Consider the following 17775-nt stretch of genomic DNA (forward strand, 5'->3'; position numbering starts at 1 on the left):
AGCTGCAACTGCAATCCGTCTTGTCAGAATATGTAAACCAATGAACAACAGCCGTCAGTCAGGCAGTCAGACAAGATAAGGGTAATTTTGTCAAATCGGTCTAACACGGCAAACCGGATCATCAATAAAGTAAAGTTTTTTTTTTTTTTTTTCTTTTTAAGGGTAATGAATAATGTAAATCCACTTAACATCAATAATAATAATAATAATAATAATAAACATGTTACAGAATCATTTTCTCGACCAGTATTGCAGTTTCATTTACACACCTAATTTTATGTCTAATCCCCTCGCTCTACATATTACATATCCAACGGCCTGATGACAAAGACAGTGAAATTTCAACGGCCGAGATGCATCTTGGAGTTATTTTCGGGCTTTAATTCGGACATGGCCCCAATTGTACTGCTTTACTTACGGATATTGGGAATCTAACTGCCCGAAGAAATATCTGACTGCTGCCCGAAGTCAGCCCCAACGCTGACACGGTCAGCTTCTCCGGGCAGCTCCAAACTCCAATACACACACAACACAACACAACACTCTCTCCGTCTCTCTCATCCTAATGTGTAATGTCTTCAACTTTCTCTCTCTAGTTTAAGGAAGCACCCACATCTACATAAATGTGCGCTTCTTTTTTAACCAGGGAGCGACCGAGGAGGCCAGAGCATGAGGCCACCCACCTCCCCGGCGAAGGTGGCGCACAATAGCGGTAGTCGGCCTCGCCGTGCGCCGGTGGCGAAGTGCGCCTAGTACTGATAGAGAGAGAGAAAGTTAGAGAGGAGAAGAAGAAGAAAAAGATGGGTCAGGGACTGAGTTGCAGAGCGAGCGACGAGCATGGGCTGTTCATTGCCGTGCAGTTTGGAGATATGGAGGCCGTGGAAGCTCTGCTGGAGAGAGACCCAGCTCTTTTGCAACACACCACCGTCTACGATCGCCATTCCGCTCTTCATATCGCCGCCGCGAATGGCCAGATCGAGGTTTGTTTCCCTTTCTTTTTTCTTTTTTTTTTTCTCATTCGCTTCTTTGATCGAATTTCCTTATTTTCTTCAATATGTTATTTTTAATGTTACGGAAATGGGTTTTTTCTTCTTCTGTGTTTTTGTTTCTTCCTTGTAATCCAACTTTCTTTTTATATATCTTTTGACTGATGAGCTTCTTTCCGGGTTTCTGTATTATCCAGATTCTATCCATGCTTTTGGAACGATCTGTGAATCCAGACGTGTTAAATCGTCACAAGCAGGTTATTTTATTTTATTTTTGGAAATACCAAGCTCTGTTTAATGGTTTCATTTCTGCTTAATTCTTTCTAATTGTGAATTAATGGTGTACAGACTCCGCTTATGTTGGCTGCAATGCATGGCAAGATCTCGTGCTTGCAAAAGCTTCTTGAAGCCGGAGCTAATGTAAGTTCCCACTCGTTTTTTTCAGTGTTTTTCAAATTCTTTGTCCAAATACGGCTTCAAACTTGCAATTAATCAATGTTGGCTATCCCGATCTCTCAGATTTTGATGTTTGATTCGCTTCACGGAAGAACCTGTTTGCATTACGCTGCTTACTACGGCCATTCAAATTGCCTTCAAGCCATTCTCTCCGCTGCTCATTCGAGCCCTGTTGCCGCTTCTTGGTTAGTATTTTTTTTCCTTCCTTCCCTTTTTTGAGGATCATAATATTGCTTAGCGAGCTAATTTAGTATAAAAAATCATGTATTGGATCTTTAATTGTAGGGGATTTGCTAGATTTGTGAATGTTAGAGATGGTAAAGGAGCGACACCGTTGCACTTGGCGGCACGCCAAAGACGACCTGAATGTGTGCATATCCTGTTGGACAATGGTGCTCTTGTTTGTGCTTCAACTGGTGGATATGGGTAAATAATTCGGATTCAATTGATTCATGATTTATTTATTTATTTTTTTTTATAAAAATCAGTTTTGTTTCATGTATTGCTAAATTTGCTGTTATGTATATCATTACAGCTTTCCTGGGAGCACTCCTCTTCATTTGGCAGCTAGGGGGGGATCTCTAGATTGCATTCGAGAGCTTTTGGCTTGGGGGGCCGATCGTCTTCAAAGAGATTCATCTGGGTATGATTCTGTAATCTCAATTTCTTTGTAGAATGGAAAACCAAAGAGAAAACACTGTTTAATGTGTGATCTGTTAGAAGTTTCATTTTCTCTTGAATCTGTGAAAAGTTGAAGATTGCAAATGCACTTTTTTTTTTCGAAACTCCTTGGATTGATCTATGTCATGTGTGAACAGGAGAATCCCTTACATGGTTGCTTTGAAGCACAAAAATGGAGCATGTGCAGCCTTGCTAAATCCATCTTCGGTGGAGCCTATCGTGTGGCCATCGCCTTTGAAGTTCATCAGTGAGCTTAATCAGGAGGCTAAAGCACTGTTGGAACATGCCTTGATGGAGGCGAACAGGGAGAGGGAGAAGAACATTCTAAAGGGAACTGCATACTCTCTTGCTTCTCCATCGCATTCCGATGCAGGGGTGGATGACAATGTCTCTGAGGTAATTTCAAATCCTTGCTTTCCTGAAATATATTCGTAGATGTAAAGCTATGTTGGACACAATTTTTGTTTCTCCTCCCTACAAATTATGGAAAACAAAATTGCATCAATTTTCCTGTGGACTTGTATTTTTCTTCTTGTGACAAGCATGGGACCCCTGACCAAGTCTTTTTATGATTCTTTCCGGAGAGATCGTTCATTTGTATTCGTACTATCTTGTCTCGGCTTTGATACGCATTCTTTGGCTTTCTCCCCAACTTAAGTCGATGACTTCTTTTGAGAAAGCAATTTTAGTCCTAGTCCATTTTGAATGACTTTTATACTCAGCTCCTAAATAGTTCAATAGGAACCACATTCTGTGAGAACAGCGACCTGTCTAGATAAAGTTTAATGTATTGTCATATCAAATGTAATGGACCCAAAGTAATCATGCAAGAAATTCTCCAATGCAGGGAAGCGAGTCAGAACTATGCTGCATTTGCTTTGAGCAGGCGTGCACAATTGAAGTCCAGGATTGTGGCCATCAAATGTGTGCACAATGCACCTTAGCCCTCTGCTGCCACAAGAAGCCGAACCCTACCACCGCATGCCTAACCCCGCCGGTTTGCCCGTTTTGTCGAAGCACCATTGCTCGGTTGGTAGTTGCAAAGATCAAGAGTGAGGATGACGCCGATCAAGATGTTGGTGACGTCAGTTCCTCCAAGCTAAGGAAGATTAGGCGGTCCAGGAACTTCAGCAATGAGGGTAGCAGCAGCTTCAAGAGCTTGTCAGCAGTGGGGTCTTTCGGAAAGATTGGTGGCCGCGGCTCAGGAAGGATCGCTGCTGAGAGTGAGTGGGTTGACAAGCCATGATACAATTTGTTTGGATTTTTGCAGCCAAATCTATTCCATTTTGCAATCAAGCAAGGGCTTGCTTTCCGAGTAGTTGAAAAGGAAAGGGAAAAGTCCAAGAATTCAACGGTCCAGTGATTGATCCATTTGGTATGTATAGATAGATATCCATCTGTTATGTAGATTTACGAAATAAGCAAAGCAAGCGAGAGCTGCATGCATGCCTGCAAGCTTGGGTTGGTTTAAGGTTTTTTTTTTTTTTTTTTTTGCATGGTTCATGTTGTAATATTTGTTTACTTTAGATCGAAGGAGAATTGCTGATTTTGAGGGTCTCTCTTATACAAAATCCCAATTTGGAGGGAAAAACGGAACACGGAAAAACCTTTTCTTCTCCTAAATAGAGTCCAACATTCAAATGGCTGCTTTGAGGACACAAGAATTCTGTGAAAGAGTCAGAGTCTTGTTCTTTATTTGTTGAGGTGTAGTGTTATGTATTTTATATATATCCAAATAGAAATTTCAGAGATATACATGTGTGTATATAGATGCTGCTAAAATAGATTAAAAAAAGTCATGTTTCTTTAATTGGGTGTAAATGTGAGCGTGTCTTTGATTTATCTGCATGACTTTTGATCATTTGGGCAGTGTCCAAAGTAGAAATTGAACAATTCAGACAGATCACCAACTTGAGATTGGTGGGGACACAATGAACGTGAGCTGACATGATATTGACACGTGTAGGAGAAGTGGGGCCAATGAGTGTGTGAAAAGCCAAGAAATACGCACACTCAACCGTCTTGTATTGGGTCCATTTTAGGTTGGCCTTTAGCTTTTGGTATAATTTTTGGATGCATACTTAGTGCCAAATGAGGCTTGGCCTTTTTCTCCATCTATCATCTACGATATTGAATGATAATGCATGGGTATGGCCACTTTTTAAAGCTTTCATCTTTTTCTACTCCCTCCTTGATACGGACACGTATAATAATTGACTTATTATCAATTAAAGGTGAAGTAGGATCCTGCTGAGTTGGGCCCCTGGAGGACACCTCATTGTGTATGATCCGCACATGTGGATGATAAATGTCTCTCGCTTCCTTCGTAAATTTAAATTTTTAATTCGAGTTAAGATATAATATTTTTTAAAAATTTTTAATTGTAACACAAAAAGTTAGATGTGACATTTTTTGAGAGCTTTTAACTGTGACAGAAAAAATTAGATGTGACATTTTTTTAGAGCTTTTAACTATAGAAACTTAAAATTAAAAACTCGAATCGGTGAAATAAACGAGACCGGAGCAGTTTTTTCTTTTTCTATATGATCGGGACACGTGGATGCTCGGTTCAAATCCATTGTCATTATCAAGCTCGCTCTTTCAGGGATTATAAAGGTGTTGTTCTATGAGCTATGCTTAATATTTGATGTGCCAATTCAGTTTTCCATTATTAAAACTCAACACAAGTCTTTTACCTTGAGTTTCGTTTAAATTTACTGATAGATCCATTTTTTTATTAAGAATGGAGTCTGATTGGATCAATCACTTAAAAAACAGTGGTTATCTCTTTTTTTCTTGAATACAAATTTTCAGGGGAACAACATATCTCGAATAATCTAATTGCTCCACACCCTTTAATGTCGTTTTATTTGGTAAATAAGATATGTAGTTCAATTTTATAAAATTAATGTACGATCCTATTGAAAGAAATGATTTCTCATGTATTATTGTATCACTAATGTCATATGATATGTAGCATCAGACTATAGTTATACCATCATTAATTGGCAATATCTTTGCATGTTGCGATAGTACTATGCAACATTATTACCATCATCACACTTGATGCATGACAAAGAGTGATACTTGAGTGGATCTAGTACTGTAACGTGGCAATGTAATGAACAAGAGTGGCAAGTAATATTTAGGGATGTTCGTTTTCTATATTCGTTTATGATTCTGAATCATAATTCATAGTTCTTTACAGTGTTTTTTCTCACAAAAAATACACGTAAAATGAGAATAATTCTGAATCATGATTCTGAATACATAAACCAAACACGCTCTTAGTACTTTTTTCCCCCCTTTGCCTAAATAACAATTCAAAACAGTACTGAAAACAATATATCTTCAGATCAAATTAAAGGAAAAAAAAAGTTCTTTGATTGTCGACAAACTAAAAAATAAAATAAAACAATACCGAAACAATATATTTCAGATCGAATGAGGGGGAAAAAAAATCTTTGATTGTGGGCATCCAAACTACTGGCCAGTTAAAAATTTCGGGTGGAAAGCAACGGATTCGTCATGCATAAAAATCAAATCATCTCTCACATCAAAATTTTTCCCCTTTCAAAACCGTGGTTTTTTTTTCTTCCTTCCTCGCAGAAATAACACGTAAATAGCTTTTTTCTCTTTTTTTTTTGTTATTTTTTATATTTTAAATCCAATTGTATACTCCAAGAATTAAAGCGGTCAAAGTCAACCTAATTGCGTATTAGAAGTTTAGTATTATATTAAGCTAAAAGAAAATATCTGAGAAAGAGTCATATAAAAATTTCTCTCTACTCTTGAATCCAATCAAAAGGGTTTGAAAATTCACATGATTTCAAGGAACGTGTGATATAAGATAAGCAAAATGAGTTGCCACTAATTCTTTAATAAGAAATCTCTTTCGTAAAAGTTGAGTCACAAGCAACAATTGCAGGCTGCAGCTATCAAAAGGACCCATCCTTTTTCTTTCTTTTTATTTATTAATTTATATATAAAAGCAATATACCAATTCTTTCAAGCTTGGCAACTGTTACTTGTTTATTTGTAGAATCTGGAAAAGGTTTCACACATATTTGGTAAATTTGATTAAAATATGGTTTACCTTTGAACTAATGTGGTCAACCTTTTTTATTTATCCAGTTATAGACTTGGACCTTTTTTTTTTCTTCATACTATTCCAACTAGCACATACTTTTTTTAAACCGTCCGATCGTATCCAAACTATATCAAATCTAAAAAATATGACTATTTAACAGAAGTTGATGAATTAAGGGTCCGTTTAGTTCGCTGATTCGAGTTAAGATGTGATTTTATGTGAGAGCTTTTTACTGTAGTAAAAAAGTTAGATGTGATTGTTTGTGAGAGCTTTTTACTGTAATAAAACTCAAATTCTAAACTCGAATCAGCGAAATGAACAGGCCAAGTTTCAAAATTGTGGCTACAATGTTTTTCTTCTTTTTTTTGCCATCCTCTTTTTGAAGATTTTTTTGAGCAAATCCAGATTACCCTCCCAAGGATCAGTCATAGATAGGACCCATCACTTAGGATACCATCTTCCTTAGTACAGCACCTTACGATGGTCCAAAGTCCAGTTTCAAAAAAGTAGGACAATTTTTATTCCAAATGCAGTCCTTGGCCCAATGAGACATTGTTTTTGTCCCCTTACATTCAAATGACATGGCGTGTGCATTAATAATTCCCAATAATATCTCCTTGTCTAAGCCAAGCACTATTAATCACCCTTCAAGCAATTATGTATAATAAAATCCAGGGTATTTATGATTTGAATCCCAAAGAGATTGTATTCTAGAATTTGTCACACATTAAGAAAATGAGCTAAAATGAGCTAATGGTACGACCAAAGTGAACATAAAATAAAAGCAGTGATAATGTACTAATGTATATTATTTTTCTCAACCAAAAACATGAAACACAATCACTAACTAAACACTGAAAAAAAAAATGAAAGAAAAGAGAGTGATTGAGGGGCATGTTCAGTGGGAGGATTGTGTAGAAATGCATGATGAAAGAAGCAGAGAGATTCCACATGACCCAATGTCATGATCATCAAGTCCTGTATTTTTTTTCCTTTCCGTCTCTGTGCCTGAAAATGGGTTTGGCCTAGGAGGAGCGATGCAGCCATTGACAAACAGTGAGTTTGGTTCTGTAACAGGCTGAGCCAAAGCAAGCTCGTCCGGTCCGTAAATGGTAGGGCTTAATTGGCTCCTTCTACATTCATTTGCAGCTTTTCTCTCAACTGCAAGGAAATGGCCAAGAGATGGAGCGTTTTGGGGGATCTCGGCATCAGTGGTGTTACTTGGGCACAAAGAAAAGCACCATATTCTGGACTTGTTGCTTTTGTTGTTGCTGTTAGTCTTCTTTTCCTTAGAGGGTTCGCTTTTTCTTCCCCTAATTGATCTTCTGGACAGCTCTAGAATGCTACTAACGCCTATAAGGCTTCCAAGTGTGATGCTCCTGTCATGAAAGAAAGACCCTGTGGACTGCATTAATCAATCAAAGTTCGTTTAGTGCTTAAAGCATGGGGCAATTTCTTATTCACTCTCTTTTTTGAGTCAGATTGTAAAGATACAAATTTCTCCATTCATTTGTGCAATCAAAACGCAGTAGCTCTCTAAAGTGTATAATACCTGGTAGTGCACGTTTTTAAATCTTTGCTCTAGTTAAAATCACATCAAAGTAAAAAAGTATTTAAATTGTCGGTTTCTGATACACATAGATAGAATCCTATCGGTAACCAATTGTAGATTATCCTATTTAGTATCCAATTTTTAGTTAAGTACTTGCAACATTAGTTTTTATGATCAATTTTGATAATATTTTGAAACTGCGGTGGCTTGTAAAATAGGTTACTGATTAAATTATAGCAACAAGTGTCTACCAAGTCATCTCAAATATATTTTTTTCGTTAACGCTCAAGTATATTTAATTAGCTTTTCTTCCTTTAAGCAAATCATTTTAAGACCCAAGTGTTCAATCCTCTCTACATTGGTAACTTTCTCTTTCGTTCCATCAATAATGTCGTAGCATCATTTTCTGAAACTGGTCACCACCAGTACCAATGTCATGTTATAAAATTTACTTACATGCAAATCTGACAGCCAAAAAAAAAAAGGTTGCATAGCTCGAGAACATTATGTCAGACACATAGTGTGCGATACTGAAAGGGCCAGTCTAAACAGAGCATAATAAGATGACACCAACTTGTACAATGGTGTTTATATAACAACACGAACTGATGAACATGAGCATTATTCTTCTCACATGGAGTGTGGGAAATGGTGGACATCTCTCAAAAGGATAAAGCTTAATTATTATTATTACTACTGTTAATATTATTATTGTATTGAAACACGAAATAAAAGACAAAGCTCCAGTTTTCTAAGTAAATTGGGCTTCGAAATCATCAAGCACTGTTTGTGTTTTTGCCTTATTTTTTCATTTTCTCAGCAAAGAAAAAGCATATCTAGGCAAGAAGAGAACAAACCGAAACAAAACAAAACAATACAAAAACGTCTTTGTCTAGTACGTTCCCAACTAAATTCCAAACACTACAGTCAAAAATCAAAACCATTACAATTAAAAGAAAAGGAAAATTTTGAACTGAAGTAAATTATTAACAAAATTTTACTGACCTCTGTGTCTAAATCTGAGGAAGAATCAGTAGAACACGTTGGTGAGCCAGTGAGCAAAGTGTTGAAGGAGATTGAGCCTGAAAAATCCCGGTTTCTAGGCAACCCAACTCGTGCATTAAGTGGCTGCAGACCCAGTGGCCATCCTTCCTCCTATAATCACATTAGGAAAAAAAAAAAAAACTCATGCATTATTGATTCTGCTTTCAACGTTGTGGACAAAACTTGAACAGAGAGAGAGAGAGAGAGACCCACTAGGCAGAGAAATTGTGGGAAGAAAACATAAATGAATAGACCCACATTGGAAAATCCAGAAGGAGAAACAAAAACTTGGGTTCGAGAAGTAAGAACCCAGAAGGGAAAATCCAAAAACAATGAGACAGAAGACAAAAGATACCTGCTGAGAAAGAACCCAGAAGAGAAAATCCAAATACAATGAGACAGAAGACAAAAGATACCTGCTGAGACATGTCTTGGCTAAGTACTATTTTGTTCTGCAAGCGAACCAAGTCCAATGAGGTCACTTCATTTCACTAGCTTATCAGAAATCAGATCATATCAGATCATCAGTGAAAGAAAATATCATCTCCTCGGTGTTCTTTGTGGGCTCTTTTAACAAAAGAACTTGAAGTTTGATTGATGAATTTTTTTTTTTTTTTTTTTTTTCCTATTCTGGTTAACTATGAAAAAGAAGCAACTCTCTGCATTATATAGGGTCTATATAAATATAAGAAAACAATCAAAGTACGAACTTAACTACTAGCTAAGAGGAATCATGATTTTTGAGGATTCTTTTTTTCCCCTACTTTTTCTTGAGTGTTGTTGACTAGAAAGAGAGAACAGAATCATTTTGTTACCAAGAAAGAAGAAAATAATAAAGTAAGAATAATAAAGGTTCAGAGGTTGTCTTTTCAAATGGCAAATGACAAAGTTATCCTACTCGGATAATAGTTTGGTCACGTTAAAATCCTTCCCATACCCTTTAAATTATGGATCGTTTTACAGTAGGGTCTCTTATTAGTAATATATATTTTTTATTATTGAATCTGATTAAAATTATATAAAAAATAGACAAAACAATTTTTTTTCCTACTCTGACACCTAAAAATAAACATCTATTTTCGGTGAATATAACTCATGTCAACATACTGATGGGATTACGACCTTGACTCCATCCTCTTCTAGGTCGGGGTGGCAACACCTGAAGGTATGCTTAAAATATATGTGGATGCATCAGTTTTGAGTTTTGCCAATTATGTTGGTATTGGTGCAGTGGCTCAGGATCACTTGGGGACGGTTTTGGCAGCGACGTCTCTACATATTTCGGGTCGTTTCTCCCCTCACATTGCGGAGTGTTTAGCCATCAAGCAAGGTGTGAAATTAGCTCAAGCTCAAGGCTTTTCTGCACGATTGGTTGAATCCGATGCGTTTAATGTTGTGGTGGTGGTCCGGTCTCCTCCCGATCAGGCTTTAGGGGCCAACATTGTTCAAGACATCAAAACCGTCTTAATTCAAGCTCGTTATAGCTCAGTTTATTACACTTCTTATGAAGAGAATGATGTAACCCACACGTTAATTGGTTATGCTTTTACTTCATCTATTAATAAGTTATGGCTTGATTCTATGCCTTTTTTTATTAGTTGCATTGAATGCAAAGACATTGCTTGTGATTAATAAAAGTTTTTGTTTTCAGTTTAAAAAAATTAAAAAAAACATTCCATGTGTTGTTCATATTTCCAAGACTCACCGTAGAAATCTCTTTAAATAATTATGCTTTACCTGATTTATAACATAAAAAAATGGAACAGATTGCTGTTCTATTTGAGGGGCACAGAGGGTATTATGAGGAAACAATAAGGGAAATATGTGTTACATCGTAAGGCTGGTGAGAAGGATCCAATAAAGTGTGTAAACTGGAAAAAGGAGAGCAATTTTGCTTTGTTGGAGAGCAATAACAAACAAGCATTTGAAAGAAGTATACTTTACTTTGACTATCTTCTTGTTAGGCCCACAATTCCTCATTTTAAAAAATAAATAAAAAGTAAAATAATTAAACGGTTCCTCCTTTTGTTACCAAACCAAAACTTTTACCTGGTGGCTCCACACAAATTGACCTAGAAGAAGCTAATGACTTGCTTTCTTCCATATCAATGTCAATACGTCATCATCATCTTCTTCTTCTTCTTTTAGGATTTTTTTTTTTTGGACAAAACGTTCACCATTCTGAATTCTATCTAGTATAAATGACATGAGCAAAAAAAAAAAAAGTATAAATGATAATGAGCCAGCTGCTTCATAACATCACGGCTTTGTTGTTCTGTTTTGGCACTGTCAATTTGAATAGTACATCATTTAATTATGAGTGGTAATTCGTGATGATAGATCGTGTTTGTATCTAATCCGTTTATTAATCGTATTAGAGAATATCAATTTAAAAACGATATATTTATTAAACGTGTTAAAAATACTAACTAAAATATGATCTATTTATTAATCGTATATACCCACGTAACCTATTTAAAACAATATATTGAATAAATAATTGATACAATTATAATTTATTTAATATGATTATGATACGTTTAACAGTTTTATTGATCTATTTATCTTTATTTTTTGAAGAGAACAAGTAAAATTTATCTAAAAATTTTAAAATTCATATTATCTGTATTTAATATATCATGTAACCTTTTATATTATATCATATATAATTAATTTACAAATAACATATATAATTAATCGTGTCGATTCGGGTCACTTCGTGTTAGAAAGTCAACTCTAACTCAATACGTTTATTAATCGTGTTAATCATGTCAACCGGTTTATGACCCAAACTCATTTATAGTTAACTCAAACCCGCTAATAATATGCGGGTTGTGAGTCAACCCTTACATTTTATCGTTCAAATTCCATTTATATAGGCGAAATGACCTCTTTTTTCTTTTTCCTTTCCAATTAAGCAAAATATAATCTTTATGTAGTAAGACAGTCATATGCAGATTAAGATAAATTTAAATATTGTTTTCCTAACTATATGGGAACACAATCTTTTCCGTTATCTTATTATTTCCCTAACCATATGACCGTGACATAACCTTTTCCGTTTTGTAGTTAGCTGAGTAAAAGGATTTCAGTATTGTCCAATAAAAAAAAAAAAAACAAATTATTTAGAACTCATGTTCTAGTAGGTCTTTTTGTGTAAGTAGCTATTGGTCAAGAAGCACGTAGTAAATCATCTCAGACATGTTATAAGCCACTTTTATTGTTTTAGTTGTAGCATAACCTAACAGTAAATTTATGTCTAAATTTCCAATGTTCCGGAACTAGCATATCATCAGTAGGGGCTCAAGCTCCCACTCCAATTTTTTATTTTTAAAAATGTTACATATGTAAATGTGTATTATTATAAAATAGCCCCCACTGAGTAATCTAATAGCCCCATTAACGGATATTGATTTTGATTAAATTTATGTTTTACTTATTAGTCTCTGCTGATAAAAATTTCTAACTTTATCAGTGTTTAAGTCGACAATTCGAATCTCTTTTATTTTCAGAACCATATAAGGAAAAATTTTCAACTCGATAGGACTCATGTCCGAGTAGTCTTTTTTGTGTTTCTCCAGTCCCAACTACAACTCAGTAACTATGGACATCCGGCCAAGAAGCACGTAGGAAATCATCTCATGAGCTGCCACAAGCCTTTCCTACTTTTGAATATTTTTATCAATTTGCCTTTAAGAGGAAATAAAATTGCAATTTGCAAGTGGAATTTTACACTTTTTTCTAGTATTGAAGTACTATATTTGAATCCTCTAATTTCTAATGGAATAAATGCAACAGGTGGCTAAACTCATTGGTTTTACGCAAATGATCAGTAAGTTAATTATTTACAACACATAGTAGATATATATTTACATGATAAATCGTAAGTTTTCGTCTTCTAGATTAATTACAATAGTGTGTATACTTTCTCCTTGTATTCATCATTAGGAAATCTTGTAGGTCCGCACTCATAATCATTAAGCCCAATAACTTGCCGTGAAATTAAAGGGTGATTTACACATATAGCAAAATTTGAATATTAAAATTTAAATTCGGTAAAAATTTTGAAATACTATAAAAAAACAAAATTTTATATATTTTTACATCATTAAAATTAAAATAATGATATTATCATTATATAGTATAAAATATAATATCATAATTACTACGTTATTTTTATTATATTTGCAATATTTTAAAAAATTTATTAAATTTTAACTTAAGATGTAATTTTGTCATGTAGTGTAATTACCACACGCAGTGTCCAATTATCTTCCCCAATTGTGGCTATGTTCATTTGGGCTATCTTTTTGCTAGTCCAGTTAACTCTTACCCAATTCCACAACGTTAGCTGCCAACCTGATATTGGCCCAACAAGAAATTCAGCAGTCAACCGATAGTTACAATAATTGTCCAAAACTTTTTAGGGTAATCTTGATAAATACCCCTTAAAAATATATTAATTAAAATTTTTACTCTTTACTCTTAACTTATAACTTTTTTAATCAAATAATTACACTAACAAAAGAGTTTTTATTAATAGTAAGGAGCAAAAGTCTAGACACTCAAGGTAAATTCTCCATTTTTTAAGCTCTCTTCTGATTGGGCATTCTTGGTACAGTGGGCTTTTTTGGAGTTTATTGAGTCCGTGATACACGTTTAGGCTGTAGTAATCTTTTGGTTAACTTTTCTGTGTTCCCGTAACTGGGCCTATTTCTGTGGATGTCATTGGGCCTTTTTCAATTTCTCTGGCCTTTTTGGACATTGCTGAATATTGTTGGAGCCGGTGTCATCTTCCTCACGTTCCTCGAGAATTTTCAAAAATACAATCACAGTTGGTTATTTTACTACCATTTTGCACAAAATTTGTCTTAGTTTTTAAGATTCTAATTTATTTTGTTGTCTTTTATATTAAATTTATTTTAATTTGTTTGAAATATTTTTATTTAATTTAGTGCGACTTTATTTGCATTTATTTTATTTTTGTTTAATCTTATTTTTATATGAGTAGTATGAGAAATCTTGTGCAAAATGTCAACGATGTTAAAATGGAAAAAATTAGACCACAAATTAATTCAAAACAAATAAGTATAATTATATATAATAAAATTGAAATTAATTTAAGACCGTCGGATCAAGAGCTTGGATGGCCAAGATTCACGCATGTGTACCACGTCCAAACAAAGACATGTGTCAGGTGGGCACTATCTTAGAGATGCAACAATGGGCTGGGGCCATGGGCCGGCCCAAGCGCATCCTGACACAATGACAGGCTGGGCCGACCCAGCCCATAAATATTGGTGGGTTGGGCTGGGCCAACATATATCAGCCCATGGGCCGGCTCGACACGGCTCATGAAAAATTATGGGTCAGGCGGGGCTGGGCTGGCCCGTCGAGGCCCATATGGGCCAGCCCATCTCGGCCCATCTAGACCCATAATATCTTCATGTTTTTTTTTTCTTTTTTTAGTAATTTTGTAAACATCTTATGTATAATTATCCTGATTGTACTCTTTTTTCTTTGCCAAAGTTTTGTCCAACTGGGTTTTCCTTAGAGAGGTTTTTATTTAATGAGGCAATCGCAAATAAAATATCCCTTTTCATCTTTCCATTGACTATTCAAACTTTTATATTTGTTAACTTGTTTAAAAATTCAAAAATCAAAAATCAAAATAAAAAAATTGAAAATTGCATGCATATATGGGCTGGCCCATTTAAACCCATGATGAGCCAAGATAAGTCTTGAATGGGCCAGCCCGTTCAAGACCCATGGCACGGCCCATCCTGGCTCACGACACAGCCCAACTTGACCCACGTAAAATTGGCCTGTGGTGTGGGTTGGGCCGAGGTAATTTTTATAGGGGCCGGCCTACAAAACTCGTAGGCTGGGCCGGACTGGCCCATGGCCTGCGTGGGCCTGAGGAGAACGGCCGGCCCATTCTTGCATCTCTACACTATCTTGCATCAACCAACGTGGCCTAGCTGTCGGCCACCTTCCACCCATGTGAGATTGAGTGTAGCGTGCTACATGTGAGCTCCTTTTATTAACCAATAGTACATTGACACGTGTCTAATAAATGAGTACACCAACTAGAAGGTGCCATGTGGATTCTGCTTAAGAAACATTTCAATAAAAAATGGACCCGTATTTCATTTTAGATAAAGGGAAATCTTGACACACACCTTACGTAGTGTTTGTGCGTTGTGCATTTTACGTTTTTATCTATTTCAAAGAAAAAGATTTGGTGATTTCCATTTGGTCCGATGATAATAATTTGGTTTGCTTTACTGTATATAACTTGTAGAAAAATGTTAATATTGTCATTATTGTGTTTAATCTCTAAGTTTGTTTGTTTTAATTGTTGTACTTCACCTTTGAGTACAAATCCTTGATCAATGAAGTAGTGTGTTTATTTGGAGAGAGTTTTTGTAAACATGAATACTTTTGATTTTTCAAGTTATAGAATTTGTCAGATTTTCTCTTAAGGCGAAATTCTAAATTGCACCTATACTAAGGAAATGATTTAGGTCATCTTTCGATTGTTTGAGCTTTTTGAGCCTACTGTAATACACATTTATCCTTAGTTCACCCTTTTGAGTATTATAGTTATCTTTTCTTTATTAACCATATTTTTGTTTAGCTTAATAATTCCCCACCATTACACCATTGCACGTTGATCTTTCAGAGTAATACCTTGAAATTACGCTATATATGGGAGGTTAGGTAGCCTGATGTGCTAAAAAAAAAAGAGAAAGAAATAAGTTTGGAGGTGTTACTAGTAAACTCTATAAGAGCCAAGAAATAATTGAGAGTTAAGGTGTGATCTGAGTCAAATTTTTCTTTACCATATTTTCACCTTAGCCAAATAAGGAATGAAAAACAACTTTTAGGACTTGTCATCATCTGTATTCGTGATTCCAATTAATCATCTAACCTACGTGAGCTAGCTATTCATAGCCCCCTGTAGTCCTTCTGGTATTCGTTTCGAGGTACGAGTTCTATTACTTAACTTTTTGTGAGATTTTATTTAATTAATTAGTTAATATATTGAGAAATAAATTATATTTTATATTTTATTATTATATAATATAACCTGAACAGATAAATAGTAGGCACGTCCTGTAGCATACAACGTGGCTAAATGATTTGATATGACTTAGAATGATTGACTTAGAAACGCATGGTTATAAGGTGATTTAATGGAAATATGCCGGTAAGGGCATGAATGTTGAGAAATGTGAGTGTTGATAACTCTATGAAATAGAGTTATTTTACTTCTAATTTTGTACAAAAATCAGCTTAATTCTTGAGATTTTAAGTTATTGTTATGTGTTTTCATTTAAGTTTTAAATTATTGTGTTTTATTTTAGTTTTAATAAAATTAGTGTGTTTTTAATTTATTTTAGTGTGTTTTTATTTAATTTTTTGTGTTTTATTTTATCTAAGTAGTATTTGAAATTAGGAGCAAAATGATATAAAAACTGGTAAATTTAGACCAGACCACATTTGGTATTTCAAATACTATAAAATTTGGTTATAATATATAATTGATTTTAATTTTAATTTTTATTTTCAGATTTGAATTCGAGACGTTGGATCAAGAACACGGACGACCCATATGAAGCACGTGCAGCCTAAAACTGACAGAAGGCGCGTGAAAGCATATTGCGGGCCCCACCACGACAGCGCACTCCAGCCGACCTACTCCGCACCAGCTGCTCGTCCAATCCGCATGTGCCACGACGTGTCTATCTTTCTAGCGCCAGATCCTGTACAACAATCTTACAATGAAATAAGAGGGGTTTACGAGGAGCAATGCAGTGCCTTAGGATCGTACAACAAACCTTTCTCTAACACATACAATCCTGGCTAGATGAACCATCCAAACTTCAGTTGGAGAGATTCCAATCAAGCGCAACCATTAGGAGGGCAATGGAGAAATGAGCAATAGCCGCAACCACCAAAGGCATATTATGCACCTCAATACAATTCACAATAGCCAAGGAGTTCTCTTGAAAACACCTTGCAATCTTTCATGGAGGCGTGGAGTAAGACGAATCAGAAGTTTGAGTCACTGATCACGCAAATGGTGGAGGAAAGTAAAGAAATGAAGAGTCAGATCACGAAGCTGACTGGAGCTTTAGTTGTTCAGGAACGCGGCAAGTTCCCTTCACAGGCTCAGTCAAACCCAAAGGGTCAACATATGGCACAAACCTCATGTCCTGATAATTCAAATTTTAAGGAGGTGAATGTCATCACTACTCGTAGTGGTAAGATTATGGAATGACCATCAACAAGTACCACCACTTTGAGTAGTAAGGAAGTTGTCCCTGAGAAAGATAAGCCAACGAATGTTCCGGTAAAGGTGCCTTTTTCCCAAGCTCTGCGTCCAATTGGGAAAGTGCTGGAGCACCAAAGTGAGATCCTAGAGTACTTACTCAAGTGAAGATTAATCTTCCTTTGCTTCATGTTATCAAGCAAGTGCCTGCTTATACTAAGGTTATCAAAGATCTGTGCACTGTCAAAAGGAAGCACAATGTCAAGAAGACAACATTCTTGACAGAACAGGTAAGCGCGGTGATCGACCATAGAACACCGCCCAAATACAAGGATCCCGGTTGTCCCACCATTTCTTGTCAGATTGGGACACATAAGTTCAACCAAGCTTTGCTTGATCTAGGAGCGAGTGTTAACCTCATGCCATACTCTGTTTACTCGTAACTTAGTCTTGGAGAAATTAAGCCCACATCTGTGGTTTTGCAGCTGGCTAATAGATCAATCAAGAAGCCTCGGGGGATAGTTGAGGATGTTTTGGTTCAAGTTGATAAGTTTTATTACCCCGTTGACTTTCTAATCTTGGATACTCAATCCGTGGTGAGTATGGAGTCCAAGATTCCCATTATCCTCGGAAGACCTTTTCTTGCTACATCAAATGCACTCATCAACTGTAGGAATGGTCTGATAAA

General features: G+C 35.8%; 2 protein-coding genes across 2 annotated transcripts; one reads left to right on the forward strand and one right to left on the reverse strand.

Annotated features, from left to right (window-relative positions):
- The first annotated feature begins 542 nt into the window (after positions 1-542).
- On the forward strand, positions 543-3876 carry LOC21407924 (putative E3 ubiquitin-protein ligase XBAT31). Its single transcript, XM_010108158.2, has 8 exons — positions 543-980; positions 1184-1243; positions 1335-1406; positions 1506-1627; positions 1728-1868; positions 1978-2085; positions 2261-2519; positions 2971-3876. The coding sequence occupies exons 1-8, from the start codon at positions 801-803 to the stop codon at positions 3367-3369; spliced, it is 1341 nt and encodes a 446-aa protein (XP_010106460.1). The 5' UTR covers positions 543-800; the 3' UTR covers positions 3370-3876.
- A 3061-nt stretch (positions 3877-6937) lies between these two features.
- On the reverse strand, positions 6938-9583 carry LOC21407925 (uncharacterized protein At3g17950). The gene is made up of 3 exons (XM_010108159.2): positions 9226-9583; positions 8771-8920; positions 6938-7618 (listed from the first exon to the last, which is right to left on the reverse strand). Exons 1-3 carry the CDS (start codon positions 9235-9237, stop codon positions 7112-7114), a joined length of 669 nt encoding a protein of 222 aa, XP_010106461.1. The 5' UTR covers positions 9238-9583; the 3' UTR covers positions 6938-7111.
- Positions 9584-17775: the final 8192 nt, after the last annotated feature.

This window comes from Morus notabilis, unplaced genomic scaffold, assembly GCF_000414095.1.
Source record: "Morus notabilis unplaced genomic scaffold, ASM41409v2 Scaffold46, whole genome shotgun sequence".
Lineage (NCBI taxonomy): Eukaryota > Viridiplantae > Streptophyta > Magnoliopsida > Rosales > Moraceae > Morus > Morus notabilis.